We start from the raw sequence: 22825 nt of genomic DNA on the forward strand, positions 1-22825 counted from the left end.
CTATTCGCGTAAATACCTCCGATCAATATATTCCATGAGCTCCTTTGGCAGTCCTAGACGGGTTGCCAGGCAAATCGGTTGCATGAAATATTTGGATCTTCCAACGTAGAACTCAACCCCATAGTCTTTAGCGTTTAATATGTCGTTATTCTTATTAACGCAAATTTTACTGATAGTTCGAAACATGTTGTTCTCGTATGTCACCTCAACTACATTCAAATTTACGAATAGATTTTTGAAAGCTCCAAGGTTCTCTATTTGTTTGTTATTATTATATAACCGCTGAGATAGTTTCTGTTCCATATCCGAACTGATTCGATTCTAAAAACCAGAAAATATACCGAATGAGTGAAATATATACGCAATGGCATCATCTTGCATGTACACATATCAGCCAGATTGTCGTCTCATTTCACTAGACACCATGAGCGATACGTGTACATTCATTATTTCAGAACCATGAAGAATGTACTCGTAAACCCTGATGAATTTTTTTCCGATGGAATTCGGGAGCTTGGAGAAATTGCTCGAAGGTGTCCGGTGCAGTTCCAACGCAAAGAGCCATGTTGACTTTCATTTCATTTTGATACGTAAGCATAAGAAAGAGCATCCCCAAGATAAAACTCAGAACCACGATTCGATTTGCCAGAAAGTTTGGTACTCGCGGTATAGCTGCAAATTCGTTATTCTATGATATTGTTCGTATGGTCTTTTTTTTTTAATAATATCGATTCATTACCTTGCCTTAGAAGAATCCTGTACGGTTCTAATATGTTACTGACTAATATAAGTCCGTGTGCTCGAAAACTAAACGCACTGCCGTTTCGAAATCTCTCACTGGTTACAAAAGCAGCGACGATAACGAAGTAAACCAGAGTCAAAGAAATCGCCTGTAAATCATTAATCGTTTCTGAATAAGCAGTTATGTTACGTTTATGAAGCACGCGACTATTTGTTATACGATTCGGTTTTGACTGGAAAGACACGCTAATAATGTGTTGGTTTTTGCAAATTTAGAGCTCTCATTATCTAGTCTTTTCTCCTCTCTGAAGTTATATATAATTATCTACTCGTTACTTGTATGGACAAGGTGGGCAAAATGGTGGCTGATCCATCGCGGCAGTTATTCGTAACGTGAGACATCAGTGCAGCTGACGTCGAAGCGTATGACGATGAAAAGCCCATAATTTGGTGTCTTTTGGGGTCAATATATGTGTCCATGATTAAGATATCTCTTTCGGTCTGCAATTGACATTAATTACTAATATCAAAAGTTAATAAGATGTTCCATAAGTGTAACACTTCCTATACTTCGTAATGTTAGAGATCTGAGAGCTAGTTCGAGAACAACCCGAGTATTGAATACACGCGATTTTTACAGTCCATCTTCGAATTTAGTCTGTACTAAATCTTTGACAGCGCCTCAAGAGATGTCGTTTTACGAGAATCTATATGAGGTTTCACCCGCGTCACTTCATGACAAGCTCTCAGTAACCAGTGACAAACTTATTGAACATGTGTTATGAACTTATGCTAATATGGGCAATCGGAACATTAAATCGGTATGTTTAGAGTGTGTCGAAACCGGGTAGTCAATAATAAGCGTTTTGATGATTTGAAAGGCTGTTCTATACGTTAGACGAGAGAGCGGGATGAAGTTGAAATCCTCATACCTGTAAGGTAGCCTCCGTTCCCTATCAACGCCAACAAAGTCCTCCCAGCAACTATAGGGTCGTACAATACCGAATTCCCCCTGTGTCTTAAAAATTAAATTTTGTTCTCACAAATAAAATGGAAATAAAAGCTCAAAAAAAGTGTCTGGCACACGTGTCAAAAATATCAGAAAGATCTCTTGATTTAATCGAAGTCCATTTTCAAAATCGTTCAACATTCAATTAACAGTTTGAAAAAGGACTACGATTATTTAAAAACAAAATTTATTGCGAAAAGCCAGACGACGAATAGTATTCTGAATAATTAAAAGGCGAGGTACCTTATTCTGAATAATTTTAAGGCGTACCGTATTCTGAGTAACATAAAGGCTACGTACCGTATTCTGAATAGTTTAAAGGCTACTTACCGTATTTTGAATACTTTGAAACATATTTTTCATAGCTTTCGTCAGTTTCGTGTATTTGTACCTAAAATGAAGAGATATACCAATCTTCGCTTTCACGTACATATCACATTATAAGTACTCGTAAATGTGCTAGAGCTTTGAAAAACACAATGACTAAATTTGTATGGGAATTTAAATTCGCTACCCTTAAGTTAAGGTCAGTTTTATCGAGAGAGTAAAAAAATATTCAACAATAATTTTATGACCGTTTAGCAAAGAAATAGTTATACTTGAGATTTTTGGGTGTTGCTATGTACTTCCAAAGTTCTATTCCATGTCCTTTAGGAATACCATCACTTTCGTCCCAATAGGAAAGAGGAGCATTCTATAACAATAACGTACATAATAATAATTTTCACGTTGAAACAATTGTCTTGAAGCGCCTAAGGATGCTAAATATCAAACAAAACTTTCGTTCACACAAAGACTTCATGCACACAGAAACCTATCCCCATGTACTATTAGGGATTCGGCAAATAGTCGCTCGGAAATATATTCCGAGTACCGATAAATGATTAAAGTGGATGAATTCTTTTTATTTGTGAATATACACAGATAGAGTGCAGAGTCATTTAATTTACTTACATCTGGCACAACCACATTTATTGTCCGGTTCATGACTGCGAATTGCTCGCGAAATATTTCAAGAGAAATGTTTTTAATATATATACAGTTTCAAAATGTAAGTTGCTCAATCGCGTGTAACTAAACCGACTGCGGATATTGAAAGAGTTTACATTCCTACCCATTAATTCTACTCTGCCATGCAAAGAATGCCTTCACACTTTTATTACAAGATTGGGCTTTTAAGACAAAGCAGAGTATATGTAGTCAGAGTAGAGATCAGTAACATCCTTTTGAGATTTTTCCCTCGTGAAAAATGATTTTTAAACAGTTCAAAATATTCACCCCATTACCCTCTATACTTGTCCTTATAAGACAAGAGACCGTTTTAGGAAACTGTATGAAGAATCTCTCCAAATAAGTTACTTCATAATCTTTCGGAAATTAATATTTTGAGGAAATTTATTATGTAATGAAGTCAAATCTGTTTACTGACACCTTAACTGGAGTTAGATTAAATTTTCTCTTCAAATTGAATTGTATTGCAGTTAGGTCTCTACAAATATTGCAATCATGGTGGCAGCCAATAGAAAACGGGCTAATATACAATAATTATAGACAAAAGCTGAATATCTTCAGGAGTTTGAACCAAAATGGGGTAATTTGTCTGTGGAGTACACGATGTTAAGCCACGGGACACAAATCGACACCTTCCTATTTGACGCTGCCACACATTTATTGTATTTCGAAGCGAGGAGCTCTACACTACATCATTTACTCTGCATTTTTACAATACGAAAAACAGTAATCTGAATCAATTTACATGATATTATCGCAAGATTTTACGTTGCACGTTAACAACTGGTGGTATATATAGGACATATGCAAGCTAAAATGTTTTTTTTTTGTTGAAGCCAGAAAGCGATCGAGGACTGTATATTACGTATTGCCAAGTCTTGCAGCTACAAGGACAACGCTACGAGGTTTTCTTGTTATTTTCTAAACATTAAAATTTAATAGATTTATATATAAATATAATTTACATAATTTTCAAAGGTTTAAGGAAAATAAATAGACCAGTAATCTAAAAGCAAGCTTGAGATGACTAACGCGCGATTTGTAAATTTGTGAAATGTATGTTTTATTGAAATGTCAGTCTCTTACGTCTTTATTTCAAACTAAAAATAAATCGTTTGCACGTGAACTTGAAGTAGTATCGATTTCTCAACAATGGGCATTCTCGTGCAAAAATCGCGCACGTAATTATAAGGCATTTTCCGTGTTACCCTTCAATTTGAAATATCGTGCAATGGCTAAGTGCAAAGCGTCATAGCTTTCCACTGAAACTCACCACCACGTACAAGATATTCTTCCACGGTATATTGCTACTCGCTGAAAATCAATATGCAATAGACGGGTATATATTCTTAATGTATTGTTAAAGGTGACCAACATAAGAAAATGCAAAGAACTCAGTAACTCGTGCCATATAGTACATTGAGAGCGAGTGCCATCTGGTTAGATTGGCTTTGCATATTGGATGGCTAATGGATCCATGAAAGGAGAAAAATCTATCGTTAATCGATTAAATACGATTTTAGTTGCGGTTATAATTAATTACTTAAAATATGTTGAGACCTATCCTAGCTTTTATTTTTAAGATGATTAGCCCTACTAACACTACACTTTTGTGTGACCACTATCTGATGGAATTGGTAATATAAGGGTAGTCCATTTTTGGAATAAACATCGTATCATTTTCATTTTCGATCACCTGGTAGACATATTAAGGTGTACACATGCTAACTTCCAACATGTTCACGTATATTTCAAGTATTAGAGTGATCAAGGAGACGGAGAAGCCCAAGAGACAGACACGGAAAATAGTCATAAAAGCGTGAAAGTTGATTACTACGAAAGTATCAGGTGTTTCGGTTCTCTGACAAGGATGGGATTCAACGTTGAGAGATGGGTTCAGGTCCTCGAAGCAACCGCCTTCTGTTAGTTGGCGCAACCTGAAAAATGATGGAAAAAGTTTACTTCTACGATAAACAAACGAGTTCCAAACACGAGAATGCCCAGCATTTGGCACGGTATGCGCAAATGTGAGTTTAAAAATCATTGGGCGAGCCAATGTCAGTCAAAGCTATAGACCAGGGAACAAGAATCAAAAACCTCAACGCGTTCAAGCTGTAACCAAGGAAGATGAAAGTGAGGTATACATAGGTGAGCTACAAACCACCCGTCCTACATCTGCTATAGAGGAAGAAAATTACATTTGGTATGATGCGCCTTCTCGAGATCTTGTCGTCCGCACTGTTGGAAACGTACAAAATTACGAATGCTACGAAGATAACAACGTAAATAGCTACGGAGTAACGGTAAAAATATGCGAAGGAAGACTTCTGGCAGCTATTAGATTCCTGGTTCTCCCTTTCGGACTCAATAATGCTCCAGTAGAATATCAAATGGCTTTAGACGACGTCTTTGAGAACGAACCGCAAATTAAACCGAAACTCTCAAATATCACGCATTCCCTCAGACAACTGATGAAAAAAGCCTCTGCCTGGATATGGGATGACAATTTCCAAATTGATTTCGACGAAATCAATACAATTCTGGCCAATACCACCTGTTTCAAGTATTTTGATCAAACTAAACCCGTTATAGTTTCAGTTGTAATAAATGGAGTCGGAGAAATGTTCTTAAGAATTCCAAAGGCCATTCTTTGGAACCCTATGGAGTCCTTGGGATCATTTTCTAAAGTAACAATTCCCAAAGACTTTCTTTAGAATTCCTAAAGAAGTCTTGAGACAAATGTCCAAAGAAGGTCTTGAGATTATTTTCCAAAGAAATTCTTTAGGAATTCTAGAGATAAATTTCCAAAGAAGGTATAAGGTTTATTTTCCAAAGAAACTCTTTAGGAATTCTAGAGATTAATTTTCAAAGAAGGTATAACGAATATTTACCAAAGAAATTCTTTAGGAATTCTAGAGATAAATTTCCAAAGAAGGTATAAGGTTTATTTTCCAAAGAAACTCTTTAGGAATTCTAGAGATTAATTTCCAAAGAAGGTATAAGGTTTATTTTCCAAAGAAACTCTTTAGGAATTCTAGAGATTAATTTCCAAAGAAGGTTTAACGAATATTTTCCAAAGAAATTCTTTAGGAATTCTAGAGATAAATTTCCAAAGAAGGTATAAGGTTTATTTTCCAAAGAAACTCTTTAGGAATTCTAGAGATTAATTTCCAAAGAAGGTATAAGGTTTATTTTCCAAAGAAACTCTTTAGGAATTCTAGAGATTAATTTCCAAAGAAGGTTTAACGAATATTTTCCAAAGAAATTCTTTAGGAATCCTAGAGATAAATTTCCAAAGAAGGTATCAGGTTTATTTTCCAAAGAAACTCTTTAGGAATTCTAGAGATTAATTTCCAAAAAACACCTAGGGAATATTTGCCAACGAAATTCTTAAGGAATTCTTCAGATAAATTTCCAAAGAAAGTCTAGGGTTAATTTCCCAAAGAAATTCGATAGGAATTATTGAGATAATTTTCCAAAGAACGTCCATGGAATATTTTCTAACGAAATTCTTAAGGAAATCTTCAAAATTTCCAAAGAAGGTCTGGGGTTTATTTTCCAAGGAAATTCGTTAAGACTTCTAGAGATGAGTTTCAAAGGGCCAGATATATTTGCAATTATGCTTTACATATAATTATCTCAAAATATTTTTCCCAAATTGTTTAGCTAAAGTTTTTATGCAAAGACATCGCCTTGATGGCTAAAAAATTAAAAACGTTTCACGAAGGCTTGTCCAGTAGCTAAGGCTCAGCTGAAATGGTTTATCATATTTACCTATTTTTGTTTTTTCCCTTTAATAATCCGTGAGGTGTTTATGCATAAGATAAATTAAATTAAAAGTAAAACACGCATAATTGAAATTGTCATGTTTAGATTTAGAGGGAGCGTAAGCTGGCAGTCGAAACTTTCGCTTTTGAAAAGTAAAACTAACCTAAAATTAATTCTTTTGTGATATGTTTTATCTTTATTTCGAGCGTAATTAGAGTTCCAAATAAATATTTTTTTTAAATATTGTAGATAAAATTAGTTTAAACGCGTTTCTGGTACTCAAAAAACTCTCAGTGAAAATACATTATTAAACTTGACAACAACATCTGTATCTACTGCTTGGCCATTGAAGCCTCCAAAACCCACTTAGTACCCCATAAATTTGCACAAGGTTAAAACTTAATGCCGTTTTCAGAGGTACTTAAGTCGATTAAATGTCTGACTTTATAAGCAGTATCGCACTGTATGCGAGAACTTCCCGCGATATAAGGGGTTTTGTTCAGCATATAAGAACTGTACTCCATGCATTGGGGTATGGTTCTGCATGTGAGAACTATCCTCGTTTCTTGAAGGCTAAATTAATTTGCCCGATAATCTTCCCTATATTTCCCAAGAAAATTCCAACGATATTTCCCAAGAAAATTATTAACATATTTACGAAAAAAGTTCCAAAGATATTTCCCAAATAACTCCAAAGATATTTCCCAAGAAAATTCCAAAGATATTTCCCAAGAAAATTCCAAAGATATTTCCCAAGAAAATTCCAAAGATATTTCCCAAGAAAATTCCAAAGATATTGCCCAAGAAAATTCCAAAGATATTTCCAAAGCATTTTCCAAAGAAAAAGAGGCCAATATTCCCAATTTCCCAAAGAACCCCTTAAGGATTTCAAAAGAAATTTCCCAAGGAATTTTCTAAAGAGTTCCAAAGAAGATTTTTGTAAGGGCTATAATATGAAGGAACAGTAGTTTTTGGATCAGCGTCGTCGAATAAAACTCAACAACGGTGGGGTCGACTAATCTGCAGGTCCTCTGAATGTCTGAAATGCAGTCCACGGTAGGAAACCTACTATTTGTAGTATGCAGGTTCGGTTCACATTTACAAATAGAAGAAAGCAATTCTAAAATTCATTGCCTAACATACAGCCCAACAAAATTGGAGTTTCAGCTCTGAAATCTTTTGACTAAAACGCAGTACTCTGAAATGCAGTCCTCGAAAATTATTATATAAACTCTGAAATCTTTTGACTAAAACGCAGTACTCTGAAATGCAGTCCTCGAAAATTATTATTATCAACACTGAAATCTTTTGACTAAAACGCAGTACTCTGAAAAGCAGTCCACGAAAATAATAAATTTCAACTCTGAAATCGGTTGACTAAAATGCAGTACTCTGAAATGCAGTCCTCGAAAATTATTATTTTCAACTCTGAAATCCTTTGACTAAAACGCAGTACTCTGAAATGCAGTCCTCTAAAATTATTATTTTAAAATCTGAAATCTTTTGACTAAAGTGCAGTACTCTGAAATGCAGTCCTTGAAAATTATTATATAAACTCTGAAATCTTTTGACTAAAACGCAGTACTCTGAAATGCAGTCCTCGAAAGTTATTATTTTCAACTCTGAAATCTTTTGACAAAAATGCAGTCCTCGAAAATTATTATTTTCTACTCTGAAATCTTTTGACTAAAATGCAGTACTCTGAAATGCAGTCCTCGAAAATTATTATTTTCAACTCTGAAATCTTTTGACTAAAACGCAGTACTCTGAAATGCAGTCCTCTAAAATTATTATTTTCAACTCTGAAATCTTTTGACTAAAGTGCAGTACTCTGAAATGCAGTCCTCGAAAATTATTAATTTCAACTCTGAAATCTTTTGACTAAAATGCAGTACTCTGAAATGCAGTCCTCGAAAATTATTATTTTCAACTCTGAAATCTTTTGACTAAAACGCAGTACTCTGAAATGCAGTCCACGAAAATAATAAATTTCAACTCTGAAATCGGTTGACTAAATGCAGTACTCTGAAATGCAGTCCTCGAAAATTATTATTTTCAACTCTGAAATCTTTTGACTAAAGTGCAGTACTCTGAAATGCAGTCCTCGAAAATTATTATATAAACTCTGAAATCTTTTGACTAAAACGCAGTACTCTGAAATGCAGTCCTCGAAAATTATTATTTTCAACTCTGAAATCTTTTGACTAAAATGCAGTACTCTGAAATGCAGTCCTCGAAAATTATTATTTTCAACTCTGAAATCTTTTGACTAAAGTGCAGTACTCTGAAATGCAGTCCTCGAAAATTATTATATAAACTCTGAAATCTTTTGACTAAAACGCAGTACTCTGAAATGCAGTCCTCGAAAATTATTAATTTCAACTCTGAAATCTTTTGACTAAAATGCAGTACTCTGAAAAGCAGTCCACGAAAATAATAAATTTCAACTCTGAAATCGGTTGACTAAAATGCAGTACTCTGAAATGCAGTCCTCGAAAATTATTATTTTCAACTCTGAAATCCTTTGACTAAAACGCAGTACTCTGAAATGCAGTCCTCTAAAATTATTATTTTAAAATCTGAAATCTTTTGACTAAAGTGCAGTACTCTGAAATGCAGTCCTTGAAAATTATTATATAAACTCTGAAATCTTTTGACTAAAACGCAGTACTCTGAAATGCAGTCCTCGAAAGTTATTATTTTCAACTCTGAAATCTTTTGACCTAAGTGCAGTACTCTGAAAAGCAGTCCAATTTCAAAGTTGAAATTAATAATATTCGAGGACTGCATTTCAGAGTACTGCATTTTAGTCAATAGATTTCAGAGTTGAAATTAATAGTTTTAGAGGACTGCATTTCAGAGTACTGCATTTTAGTCAATAGATTTCAGAATTGAAAATAATAATTTTCTAGGACTGCATTTCAGAGTACTGCATTTTAGTCAATAGATTTCAGAGTTCGAAATAATAATTTTTGAGTACTGCATTTCAGAGAACTGCGTTTTAGTCAACCGATTTCAGAGTTGAAATTTATTATTTTCGTGGACTGCTTTTCAGAGTACTGCACTTTAGTCAACCGATTTCAAAGTTGAAATTAATAATATTCGAGGACTGCATTTCAGAGTACTGTATTTTAGTCAAGAGATTTCAGAGTTGAAATTAATAGTTTTAGAGGACTGCATTTCAGAGTACTGCATTTTAGTCAAGAGATTTCAGAGTTGAAATTAATAGTTTTAGAGGACTGCATTTCAGAGTACTGCATTTTAGTCAATAGATTTCAGAGTTGAAAATAATAATTTTCTAGGACTGCATTTCAGAGTACTGCGTTTTAGTCAAAAGATTTCAGAGTTGAAAATAATAATTTTCGAGGACTGCATTTCAGAGTACTGCGTTTTAGTCAAAAGATTTCAGAGTAGTATTTAATAATTTTCGTGGACTGTTTTTCAGAGTACTGCATTTTAGTCAACCGGTTTCAGAGTTGAAATTAATAATTTTCGAGGACTGCATTTCAGAGTACTGCATTTTAGTCAAGAGATTTCAGAGTTGAAATTAATAGTTTTCGAGGACTGCATTTCAGAGTACTGCGTTTTAGTCAAAAGATTTCAGAGTTCGAAATATTAAATTTTGAGGACTGCATTTCAGAGAACTGCGTTTTAGTCAACCGATTTCAGAGTTAAAATTTATTATTTTCGTGGACTGCTTTTCAGAGTACTGCATTTTAGTCAATAGATTTCAGAATTGAAAATAATAATTTTCTAGGACTGCATTTCAGAGTACTGCATTTTAGTCAATAGATTTCAGAGTTCGAAATAATAATTTTTGAGGACTGCATTTCAGAGAACTGCGTTTTAGTCAACCGATTTCAGAGTTGAAATTTATTATTTTCGTGGACTGCTTTTCAGAGTACTGCACTTTAGTCAACCGATTTCAAAGTTGAAATTAATAATATTCGAGGACTGCATTTCAGAGTACTGCATTTTAGTCAATAGATTTCAGAGTTGAAAATAATAATTTTCTAGGACTGCATTTCAGAGTACTGCATTTTAGTCAATAGATTTCAGAGTTGAAAATAATTATTTTCTAGGACTGCATTTCAGAGTACTGCGTTTTAGTCAAAAGATTTCAGAGTTGAAAATAATAATTTTCGAGGACTGTATTTTAGTCAAGAGATTTCAGAGTTGAAACTCTAATTTTGTTCGACTGTATGTTAGGCAATGAATTATAGTATTGCTTTCTTATATTTGTAAATGTGAACCGAACCTGCATACTACAAATAGTAGGTTTCCTACCGTGGACTGCATTTCAGACATTCAGAGTACCTGCAGATTAGTCGACCCCACAACGGTACCTCAAATAGAGAAAGAGCTGATAGCGGCAATCTTCGGGCTAGAACATTTTGACTACCGGTGCAAACCAACCACAAAGCCTTGATAGGTTTGAGCCAAAAGTCGTATGAAAAGATTACATCCCGTCTGCAAAGGTTTTTATTGAGACTGAACCGTTATATCAACCTTGAATATATTCCAGGATAGTAGTCAATGCATTGTCGCGAACTCAACCTAGATGTGAAGATCGATGATAAAGAATTAGCGACCGCCATTATCAAAGCCTGTCTCTTGGCTAAGGCCTCGCAAGAAAAATGGCAAGAATTACGAATCTTGACTGAGCAAGATCCTGAATTACAGGACGTTCATTATCATGTACGTAAAGATTGGACAGATGTCAAAGCGACGATTAGACTTGCAGCAAGACCATATTTTCATTGTAGAGATGAATCGGCAGATGAACTATTATGTAGGGGTTAACGTCTCAACAAGGACGAACGTAGCACTTGAACTGCGTCAATCGACCCAAAAGAAATTCGGTAACAAAACCCCAAGCCCCACTTAAAGCAAGTACCAACGTGGGGTTTCGAGTCTCTACCGAAGAATGGAAACAAGGAGACATTTAGAAAGTTGGACTACATCGAAGGTCATATGGAATCCGTTCAAGAGAAGGAAAAATCTAGTCACGCAACAGATTTTATATTCATCCTGATAACACCGACACCCACACTGCTGAGAATCTCTACTCAGTTTCTGAAACCACTAACGTGCCAATCACCAACCTGGTATACCCACTCAACTCCAAACAGTTCCTACCTTACGAGGTAGTGAGAGATTTTGCAGCGAACCAATGTTGCTAAAAGACTATGAACAATTGACCATGGAAAGAAAAAACGGCATGTTATACATTCTTGATTTTGCATATCTATTATTGTCTTGACGTTTTGTAACTGTCTCTGACTTAAAACATATAAATGAGACGTAACAAGGAAAGTAGAAACTAACCTTCTGTTCACGGTCTTAATCAGGGTTTGCGAAATGTTCTTCTTGAAATGTATGGCCCGATAGGTTATCTTTAAGGGTTTGCTAAGTTTCATTTTGCAAATTCCTGTTTTAGCGTATCTAGCTTTGATTACATTCCACTGAGTAGTGTCAGACGAGATGATGAATTGTTCTCGATTTTCGATTCCCGAATGAATGTTGGCGTTTATTGATAAGTCGCCTGTTTTCTGGTAACACAACTTTGGGTTCGCTTCAGCTCGCTTTGTTACTTCTGCAAATGCGGCACTTGTCAATGCAGTTTTCTAAAATGTAATTGGGAAAAATGTTAATATTGTTCGATTTGTCTTAAAACCAAAAGCTATACTTTATAAGATTACCTGAATAAAACTGAAGACTGCACCGCCTTTTATCAACAAAAGCTTCGCATTGGGAAAGTGAAATATATCTTCCATGTTGTCGAAAGGAAGAGAGGCCGATTTGCTCGAAAACTCTGATGTCATTTCTGATGATACAAAAACCAATACAACGAAAGAAGCTAGACTCCAAGTGACCGAAAGGAATCGAGCGACACCCTTGCACTTGAAACTATGGGGACCTGAGGATAAAGTGGTCTAAATTCAAAATCGAACCTAGTGTTACTTGAATGGTTTTTACTTGTTCCCACAAGGCATTGCAACAAAAATACCCATGGTATTTTTCCTTTCACTTTCCCGTATTTAGAGTTTAGTTTTCCCATCATGTAAATTAGTATAGCCAAAACCAGTATTGCCAAAAATATCTAGAAGTATATTGAAAACATTAGGCCTAGTTGAATTTGCGATACATAATCGCTTTTGCGCGATTGTCCCAAAAAGAAATAAATTGTGAATTTCCCATAAGAGTAATCAATATTGCACATGATGTCGAATTTCATAGTTAATATAAAGCCAGTATTGAAGATGTTGCCATATTGAATTACAAATCATGGAAACTCTTCAAAGTTAATATAGGACAAGTAATGACTTCGTTGCCACGAAAGGTCAAAAAAAGCAGAGTAGAAAAGTTGATTTAGGATAAATGAAAAATAAAATTTCTCGTGTGACTTTCTCAATTAGGGTAGATACGTTTGGTTTTTCTTAATATTGGTAATCAAGAACGAACGCTATAACTTCTAAAGCGGTAGAAATATTCTATATTTAATATTATAAAGCCTGTATTTGTTTATAAATAAATATCAATAGCTGAATGGCCAGGTAATTAAGTTGGTAAATAGTCCACTTCTCAACCCGGAGAGGTAATACTTATAGGTTTCTCATCTTGTTATCATTATTTCTCTACATTGTTTAAATTGATTTAGAAATTGTGAATGTTGATTTACCCATTTGTCAACAGCAGAATAAATATCATTTTCCGTTGTTTCATTGGTTCCGAATAATATTTGGTATCTCACAATCAAAAACGGGTGCGAAGTGGGAAAATCATTGAAACGATCGCTGGACAATGTCAACGGAACTAAGGAAAAATCTCCTTCCTGTGTATTGAAAGCGTTAATGTAATAATATAGTTAAAAACTCATAGAGTTTTTAGAACTATAACAACAGACATTTCTTTCGAGCATTCCGAGAACTCCATTCCACGAAGTACCAACTTTCGCGCCCCAAACTTGATCGGAACTGAGAATGATAGTAACGCTGCCAAATACATTGAAGAATTTTTATACAGGTCAAATATAAAGAACCACATAACTGATAAATATTACTTGAGATTGTCAAGCCGTTCCAAAACAGGAAGAAATTTAATCATATAGCCAGTTTTCTCTCCTTGGTGATTTTCAATAACAAATGGTGAATACTGACAACATATACAACGCATTATGAGTTAATTTTTATGAAGGTAAGAGCCTTACAAATGCATGGAGGGCTCGTAATAAGTAATTAACATTTACTAATAGCAACAATGCTTTATTTAAATGTTTTTGCACTTACTTGACGAAAAACGGTCGTGTAGTATTTTGCCATTTCCACGTTCATAATTATGTTTCTTCATTAAATTAAGGACGTTCCTTCATTTTCTCAGTTGGTGCCGTCTTTAAAGTATACATTCAGTTTTTTGGCATCCGTTCTCAAGTTTTGACGTACTACGATATGATACCCGAGATTTGTTGTTGAGGTCAGATTAATTTAGTTTCTAGGGATCGATAGTCGCGTATAGCGTGGACGCAGTTTAATTATATAGAAGACAAGTTGGGTAACCAAAATAAACCTCTCCGAGTCGAGACGAGAGGTTCTCTCTCCACTTAAGAGGTTTTAAATAAATGTAATTTATATTAATGATTTTAATCGTCCTGAATTTTATTTACTTAAGTCGTTTTAAGAAACGTTATTCCTAAAATCATTTTAAATATAGCTATGGTTGATGTTTGACTTCTGGCGAACACCATTTTCGCAATTTTTATAAATTTAGAGTATATAATGCGATTGATTCACAGTAAATGATAGAAAACTCGCAATTGCGTGAACCTTTGGTGGAAGCCCTGCCGTTGGGATCCTTTCTTGTAAGCCTAGCCGACCGTCGCGTACATCTTAACCCTAACAATGATAATGCAGTAGAACTGCGAACGCGGTTCGGATATAGCATATACGTTTGCTCCGATTTGCTATTTGCGAACGCGGTGACAGACACGTCCAGTGTATTACCTCTCCGTGACGTCATCGTCACTCGGAGAGGTAAAAGGCATTATTGAGGTTGAGGTATAAGCGTACGCAGTGGAGCGTTAGGCGTACTTTTATTTAATTTGCGGCGTCAGTAAGTATCGTGGCGTGAAATGAAGTTACTCTGTTCAAACTTTTATTACCCTGAAAATAACCATTTTATTTGTTTACTACTCAAAATCCAAGCGCGTTATACGTAGACCGCGATTCTCTCAAAGTATGAGGAGGATTTCAATTATTTTAATTTTCTAGTTGTGACTTTAAATTGGATTAGACGTGAAAACTATTAAGACACACTTGTCAGTTTAGCTATTTAGTGAATACTTATGTACAATAGTGGCTTTAAGATCTGATTCACACTGTATACTTTATTAGCTGGCAAATATTTAAATTGGAACTCGGCCGAGACGATAGAAAAATTACCATCTTTAAATGCGCAGCTTTCATTGCAATATAATGACAGGCTACTGCGGTTAATATTATAATACTGAAATATTCACGTGTTATAGAAGCGCCTATTTAAGCGACATGGGCAAAATAATACATACATTAAAATAAAATGTTCCAATCAAGCAGACGAAAGGGTCCTGGTTATACCCGTACCCCAATTTCGTACCCCCTTTCGAGTCACAGAACTTGGTTACAATCACGAGAGCTACGCCAAGGCCTATTTACTCTACCTCTGGCTTTTCGTACTTTGCGCGTACTGATGGCGAAAGAGGTAACATAGTTCGCTGAATAGACCTATTCACATTAAAGGCCGCGCATGAGAAGTTGCAATGTTTGGGGGCATGAGTTATAGCGCTTCTATGGAGTTAAACGTGTAAACTAAACTACGATGGACGTATGGGAGACCTTTTGAAATTTAATATTAAAATAAAATGCCTAGTATTTAAAACCGAGATAGTACAATTAAAATCATGTTAAGAAATAAAGTGTTTAAGTTCTAATGGAAACGGTGCATTGATATTAGTAGGCCGCTATAGCTCACTAAGCCTTGGCGACGGTACGGGATCATCGATTCATCGGCGAATAGACGGCGATGTCCGCCGTTGCCGTGCCGAAAGCGCTGTGTATAACTGCCCGTAAGCCCTGGCGCCCAATTTAGTGTGTAGAATTTCATTAAATGCCCTAATTTTACGTCTATCAATTGAATTCGATAAAATTTCACCTCGGAAGTTCAATTAATACTTTTACGACAAGTAATACAACACTGTTTTATAAAAATAAACTCGAATGCGTAGCAAATAAGGCAAAAGGAATGGTTACAAGTTGGGGAAACCAAAATATTACCTCTCCGAGTCAAGAGGTCTACTACTTCAAACTTATTTACCTAGATATGGAATTATTTCTCTTTTTTGAAGTAAAAATTTACGAAATATTGAAGCAGTATTCCAAGCATAGCGAATATACAGTAAAGCAGACGACATTTTACATCCAATAAGGATAAATCTTGGACACATTGAAATCAGTCAATGGGGAAAAGATCAGGAAATGAAGTCTACGCTTCAGCTGTTTACCGTATATTCTGATAGCTACGTTCACAACTGGTTTGCAGTGTAAACACTATCGTCTCGTCTCACCTCAACAATATTCTTAGTTTGCCAAAATGAATGTTAACGTTAAATAACACCAAAGCTAAATTGTAGCTAGACGCACTGATGGTCAATGCGCACCATAAAGAGAATAAAATGTCTGTAGCTACTACCCGTTTACCATTAGCCCTTTCACTATTCGAATTGCCACCATGATCTTTTCTTCTATAAAACCTTAACCTGATTATTTAATAGTGTATTTAACTTTCGGCTCACTCTGAACCGTTGATGTCTCTTCATTTCAGACACGAAAATCAAAGCCCAAAGTTTACTTCACCTCAGGCCTCAATTATTTACTCTTTGTTTCACTAAGCTATTTCGGATGATACTTAATATACCCGCCGGAGTCTAGGTCTTAGCTTTCTCCATGAAATCACTAAACCAAGACTTATTCTATATACAGATGTAGTATAGCTTAAGTAATATATGAACAGCCATTTCAAATAACAATATTAAAAAAAATCTTTGGAATATCAAAATGAAACAGAGCTTTAAAGCTACAAAAGTACTAAATGCATCATAATTACGAAAAATACTTCCACATATTCACTTTATATTATGGAAAAAGGGAATATTAAGGTTCTGTATGATTTCTTACCACATCAACGCAAGGCTAACTGCTAACTCGACGCACTAGTGTAACAATGGACGGACACACACAGACAAAAACATAGACTGCTTTTTAACTCTTGCCGTATTAATTTTTAGTTGAGAAACAAGATTATCTTTAATATTTAAATAAATATAATTATTTTTAATTATTTTAATCTTCAATAATTAACATTGATAATAGTTAAATCGTTTAAAATAAAGTTATACCTATTATCATCTCAAACTTTGCTAATATTGACGTGTAAATTGAAGGGTACCCCTCTTGCCTGCTTTCTTCAAATTTTGGGGTATATATACGATTCGTTTCCATTATAATGGTAAGGAAAAAGCGCAATTGCGAAAACCTTTGGTGGCGATCCCACCTTAGGGAGGCTAGACGTTTCTCGTAACCCTAGCTGATCGCCGCGTATATCCTAAAAACCAAACGATGATAATGGAGTAGAAGCCAATGAGACAGATTGGTGTCTATGTTGAATAGACGGAAGACCAGTAGATGGTGGTGTTTAGAAGCCAGAATATACAGACTGGTGTCCAAGTGGGATGGACAAAGACCAGAAGATGGTGGTGTGAGAACTCAAGTAGAGGAGCCATTTCTGTGACTGTGAAAGCAGTTCGGAAATGGCGAACACGTTTGCTCCGATTTGGAAACTGCGAACGCGGTCACGTGGGTGTAACAACAGACAGACAGACAGATTCGATCGTTACAGAACCTCTCCGTGACATACGTCACTCGGAGAGGTAAAAAGTACTGCACTGCCCCCAAAAATTCTTTCTACGCATGCTCACCTCTCGAAATTTTTCCCCCCTTTTCACCCCCGCTCTACCGGTGAAAAGGTCTATTGTGGTGAAAGACCATGCAAGTGATAAAAAAATTGTTGAAAAAAGATGTTTTAATCTTATAATAATCAAGGGTTTTGATTTATTTTTTTGCGTTTCCTTCGTATTAATTCTTTGTATAAAAGACAATAAATTATCTAAAATCAGAAGGGAATAAGAGAGAAGGGACACACTTTATATCTCCATAATGCTTTGCACTCGTAACAACAGTCTTACTAACCTCAAATCAACTACCCTTCACTGATTGGCTATGTAACTTCTGCCTTAGCTGTGACGTCACATAAGAAGGTGACGTCTCGGTTGACGAATAAAAAGTAATTTTGTTTACAACTTTACATTGAAGGAGATAAAAATGGCCAAATTTCATATTGATAAACGAAATCAAGCTGCGCAATTAATTTAGATACACGGGTATTGAAAACATACCAAAATCAGATAATTTGAAGGTAATAAATAGATGAAAACTAATTATTCTGAATTAATATTAAAAAATACAAATTACTTTCAATAAAATACATACTTGAGGTTATAATTACACAAGAACGGAACATCGACAGCCCTAAGCCTTTGGAGAATGAAAATCTAGCAGACAAATGGGCCGATACCGCGGAGAACTTAAAGAACTATTTTTGCAGTAAATTGGTTAAAAGCTGTGTACTTGCGCAAAGTTTTCGCGGTTTTCTTGAGGTTGGTCGGACTCTCGTTACCAAAGCAGGCTCTAATGTCTCCCTTCTCTCTTATTCCCTTCTGCTAAAATATATTTGCACTTTCTGTTTCTTAAAACGACGTAGGTAAAACTGTCCGTGATTGGACGCGAGTTCGATCTGCATCGTCTGCTTGGTGATAAGGTATCAACCTCATAAAAATGAGGGAAACAGAGTCTTTTGCTTAGGGGTTTGTTTATCCCTCTAAAGGTCGGAGTTAAAATATTCACATACCAAGTGGTAGACTGTTACATGATTTTAGATTTCTCGCACGAAAATGCGGCGAGCGCGAAATGTTTTGCGGCGTGCTTTAGGTGCAATTATTTTACATCCTTTAACAGAGTAGAGATACGATTGAACATAATGACAAATTATTTCGATTCCCAGAGCCACAAAAGCGAAGGAGAGTCCCAAAATCCACCAAGTAAAGCAGAGTCTAAAGTTCGAGAGTGGCAAACCGATTAATTCCATTGTGTTAAAATCGTTTTTCGAAGCACCCGAGTAAAAATATGGCCCGAGGCACATATTCAAAATGAACCAACGTTTTTTCTCCATATGATGACGCAATCCCGTGGCTACGTACCATAAAACTCTGAAATTACACAAAGTTCCTTATATTCTTCCAGTGAAGCCAGAACACTGCATGAAGTATAAGTAAAGTCATGCTTAGGGAACATATCTTTTAAGCTTATGTTATTGTAAATACCTCCTATCAATATATTCCATGAGCTCCTTTGGCAGTCCAAGACGGGTTGCCAGGCAAATCGGTTGCATGAAATATTTGGATCTTCCAACGTAGAACTCAACCCCATAGTCTTTAGCGCTTAATATGTCGTTATCCTTATTGACGCAAATTTTACTGATAGTTCGAAACATGTTGTTTTCGTACGTCACCTCAACTACATTCAAATTAACAAATCGATCTTTGAAAGCTCTAAGGTTCTCTATTTTAATGCTATTATTATATAGGCGCTGGGACAGTTTCTGTTCCAAATCCGAACTGATTCGATTCTAAAAAACCAGAAAATATACCGAATGAGTGAAAAATATACGCAATGGCATCATCTTGCATGTACACATATCAGCCAGATTGCCGTCTCATTTCACATAACATAGCGATACATGTACATGTATTATTTTAGAACCACGAAGAATGTACTTTTAAAGCGTAACGAATGGTTTTCCGTCGGAATTCGGGAGCTTGGAGAAATTCCTCGAAGGTGTCCGGTGCAGTTCCAGCGCAAAGAGCCATGTTGACTTTCGTTTTGATACGTAAGCATCACAAAGAGCATCCCCAAGATGAAACTCAGTACCATGATTCGATTTGCCAGAAAGTTTGGTACTCGCGGTATAGCTGCAAATTCCTTATTCTGTGATATTGTTCGTATGGCCTTTTTTTTATTAATATCATCGATTTACTACCTTGTCTTAGAAGAATCCTGTACGGTTCTAGTATGTTTTTACTAACGAGTACAAGTCCTTTTGCTCGAAATCTAAACGAAATGCCGGTTTGCGATGTGTCACTGGTCACAAAAACCGCGACGATTACAAAAGAAATCAGAGTCAAGGAAATCGCCTGTGAAATATTGTTTCTGAATAAGCAGTTATGTTAGGCTATGGTTACGCTTATGAAGCACGCGACGTTTTGTTGAAAGACTGTTTTGACTGACAATAGCCAATGCTAAAAATGTGTTTATTTTTTGGAAATTTAGAACTTTCATAAATGTTGTTTATAGTTGTTTCTCTTCTCTGAAATTTTATATAATAGACCGTTTCGATGTAACTGGGAGAGAAAGACACGGGGGTAAAACTTTGCCTTCATTCTCGCTTTTTCGCACCTGCGCTGTAGTTTTTTTATCATGAGACGGCAATGTATCAACCCCTTAAATATCTCGATACTGAGAGTTGCCTACCCCTTTTTTACATCGAAAGGTCTCTTATCTACTCGTTACTTGTATGGACAAGGTGGGCAAAATGGTGGCTGATCCATCGCGGCAGTTATTCGTAACGTGAGACATCAGTGCAGCTGACGTCGACGCGTATGACGATGAGAAGCCCATAATTTGGTGTCTTTTGGGGTCAATATACGTGTCCATGATTAGAATATCTCTTTCGGTCTGCAATTGACATTAAATACTAATATGCACAATCAGAACGTTAAAACAGTATGCTTAGAGTTCGTCGAAACCGGGTAATCAATATTTAACGTTTTAATGTATTTATGCGCCTGTTCTATACGTTAGAGGGGCGAGTGGGATGAAGTAGAAATCTCTGTCTCTGTACCCCTATCAACGCCAACAAAGTCTTCCCAGCATCTATAGGGTGGTACGGTACCGAAAGCCCCCCCCCCGGTGTCTTAAAAATGCAATCTAGTTCTCACACAAATAAAATGGGAATAATAGTTAACAATACAAGGGGGCGCAAATGGGTCATCATCATATCTATTCCTTCAAAGTTCTACTTCCTATCGTTGCCTTGCTAACTTGTCAGAGAGATCAGAAAGATCTCTTGATTTAATCGTAGTCCATTTTCAAGATCCTTGAACATTCAATTAACACATACGATTATTTTAAGCATTTTTATTGCGAAAAGCCAGACGACGTATCATATTCTGATTAATTTAAAGGCGACATACCGTGTTCTGAATACTTTTAAACTTATCGCCCGTCCATAACGTGTATTTGTACCTGAAATGAAGAGATATATACCAATCTTCGCTTTTACATACATATCACTTTAAAAGTACGCGTAAATGTACTAGATCTTAATAACACACAATGACTTAATTTGTGTGGGAATTTATAAAAATAAGTAAAAATTTGTAACCCTTTAATTAACGTGAGTTTTATCGATTGAGTATAAAATAGATCATAAAAATTTTATGACCGTTTTGCAAAGAAATATAGTCATACTTGAGATTTTTGGGTGTTGCGATGTACTTCCAAAGTTCTATTCCATGTCCTTTGGGAATTTGATCACTTTCGTCCCAGTAGGAAAGAGGAGCATTCTATAACAATAAACATAAAAATCATTTTCACGTTGAAACAATTGTCTTGAAGCGCCTACGGATACTAAATGTCATTGAAAACTTTCGTCTTTATGTACACACTAACAATATTACTGATTCGGCAAATCGTCGCTCGTAAATATTTCCCGACTATTACTCGACATATTAATTATGGAAGTGAATGGGTTCTTATCATACGTTTATAAACACAGATGTAGTGCATTTTCAGTTTACTTACATCTGGAACAACCACATTTAGTGTCCGGTTCATGACTGCGAATTGCTCACGAAATGTTTCAAGAGAAATGTTTTTTTTACAAAGTTTCAAAACTTCGCAATATTTTTTACTTGTTATAGTTGCTCAATCGCGTGTAACAAAACCGACTGAGGTGATTGAAAGCGTTTACAATCCTACCCATTAATTCTGCTCTGCCATGCAAAGAGTTTCTTGACACTTTTATTACAAGATTGGGCTTTTAAGACAAAAGCAGAATATATGCAGTCAGAGTAGAGATCAGTAACAACTTTTTATAAATAACGGTTTTTTTCTTTAGCAAAATGATTATTAAACAGCTCAAAATATTCACCCTATTACACTCTATACTTGTCCTTATAAGACAAGAGACCGTTTAAGGAATACCTATATATTGAATCTCTCGAAAAATGATATTTTAAAATCTTTGGAAATAAATATTTTTGAACAATTTTACTAGATAAGTCATATCTTTTCACTGACAATTTAACTGGAGTTAGATAAAAAATTCTTCAAATTCTATTGCATTTCAGTTAGGTCTCTACAAATATTGCAGTCATGGTGGCAGTCTATAGAAACCGAATTAATAAAGAATTCGCTCAGACAAAAAGCTGAATCTCTTCACGAGTTTGAAAAAAATGGAATAATATGTCTATGGATACGACCAGAAGTGAGATGAGGCCAGAAGTACTGAGCTAACCTAATTCTTCACTCGGCGAAAGTGAATATTCTTGATAACACAAGAACGGTTGGCCCTCTAGTAGCGGTTTCTGAATTTTCCCTCCAAAACGTGAGACGCTCGCGGTGGTAGACGGCCGAACTAGATTCAAAGAGCCACGTCCGTGTTCCGCCGTTTTAGGTTGAGGGGAAGGGGGTAGGAAATGTTTTTGGAACTCGACCAATTTTTTTCTCAGTAATGTAGGCGCGTGGGAAGCGGCATAAAATCCTCAAATTTGTTCACTAGTGCCAGGATCTACTATCAATGCTAGAGCCCTTCACTTCTAGTCTCATCTCACTTCTGATACGACGTACTCTTATTTGACGCTACCACATATTTGTTGTATTTTGAAGGGACTAGCTCTACTCTACATCATTTACTCTGCATTATTACAATACGAAAAACAGTAACCTGAATCAATTTACATGATATTATCGCGAGATTTTACATTGAACATTAAACAACTGGTGGTATACAGAGGACATATGCAAGCTAAAATGTTTTTTTTTAAGGAAATACTCTATTCCAAGAAAAACTTTCTTTTAAATTGAAACA

General features: G+C 35.6%; 3 protein-coding genes across 4 annotated transcripts; all 3 read right to left on the reverse strand.

The window, feature by feature from the left end:
- Positions 1 to 1348, reverse strand: LOC149713400 (uncharacterized). The gene is made up of 4 exons (XM_089849329.1): positions 1078 to 1348; positions 740 to 890; positions 473 to 672; positions 1 to 321 (listed from the first exon to the last, which is right to left on the reverse strand). The coding sequence occupies exons 1-4, from the start codon at positions 1219 to 1221 to the stop codon at positions 1 to 3; spliced, it is 816 nt and encodes a 271-aa protein (XP_089705455.1). The 5' UTR covers positions 1222 to 1348.
- Positions 1349 to 3718: 2370 nt separating this feature from the next.
- On the reverse strand, positions 3719 to 14040 carry LOC149713401 (glutamate receptor U1-like). The gene is made up of 8 exons (XM_089849331.1): positions 13819 to 14040; positions 13593 to 13684; positions 13437 to 13524; positions 13212 to 13364; positions 12509 to 12632; positions 12232 to 12449; positions 11858 to 12156; positions 3719 to 4698 (listed from the first exon to the last, which is right to left on the reverse strand). Exons 1-8 carry the CDS (start codon positions 13861 to 13863, stop codon positions 4470 to 4472), a joined length of 1248 nt encoding a protein of 415 aa, XP_089705457.1. The 5' UTR covers positions 13864 to 14040; the 3' UTR covers positions 3719 to 4469.
- Positions 14041 to 16998: 2958 nt separating this feature from the next.
- On the reverse strand, positions 16999 to 22261 carry LOC149713402 (uncharacterized). 2 transcript variants are annotated; one of them, XM_089847660.1, is made up of 7 exons: positions 21538 to 22261; positions 21205 to 21299; positions 20928 to 20979; positions 20245 to 20409; positions 19715 to 19868; positions 19452 to 19646; positions 19120 to 19303 (listed from the first exon to the last, which is right to left on the reverse strand). In XM_089847660.1, exons 1-7 carry the CDS (start codon positions 21568 to 21570, stop codon positions 19254 to 19256), a joined length of 744 nt encoding a protein of 247 aa, XP_089703786.1. In that variant the 5' UTR covers positions 21571 to 22261; the 3' UTR covers positions 19120 to 19253. The 2 variants fall into 2 exon arrangements, with proteins under 2 accessions (XP_089703795.1, XP_089703786.1); XM_089847669.1 differs by lacking the exons at positions 20245 to 20409; positions 20928 to 20979; positions 21205 to 21299; positions 21538 to 22261 and adding an exon at positions 16999 to 18884 and having other exon boundaries at positions 18999 to 19303; positions 19715 to 19843.
- Positions 22262 to 22825: the final 564 nt, after the last annotated feature.

This window comes from Phalangium opilio, unplaced genomic scaffold (assembly GCF_054372755.1).
Source record: "Phalangium opilio isolate 3A_F unplaced genomic scaffold, DU_Popi_V2 ptg000009l_1, whole genome shotgun sequence".
Taxonomy (NCBI): domain Eukaryota; kingdom Metazoa; phylum Arthropoda; class Arachnida; order Opiliones; family Phalangiidae; genus Phalangium; species Phalangium opilio.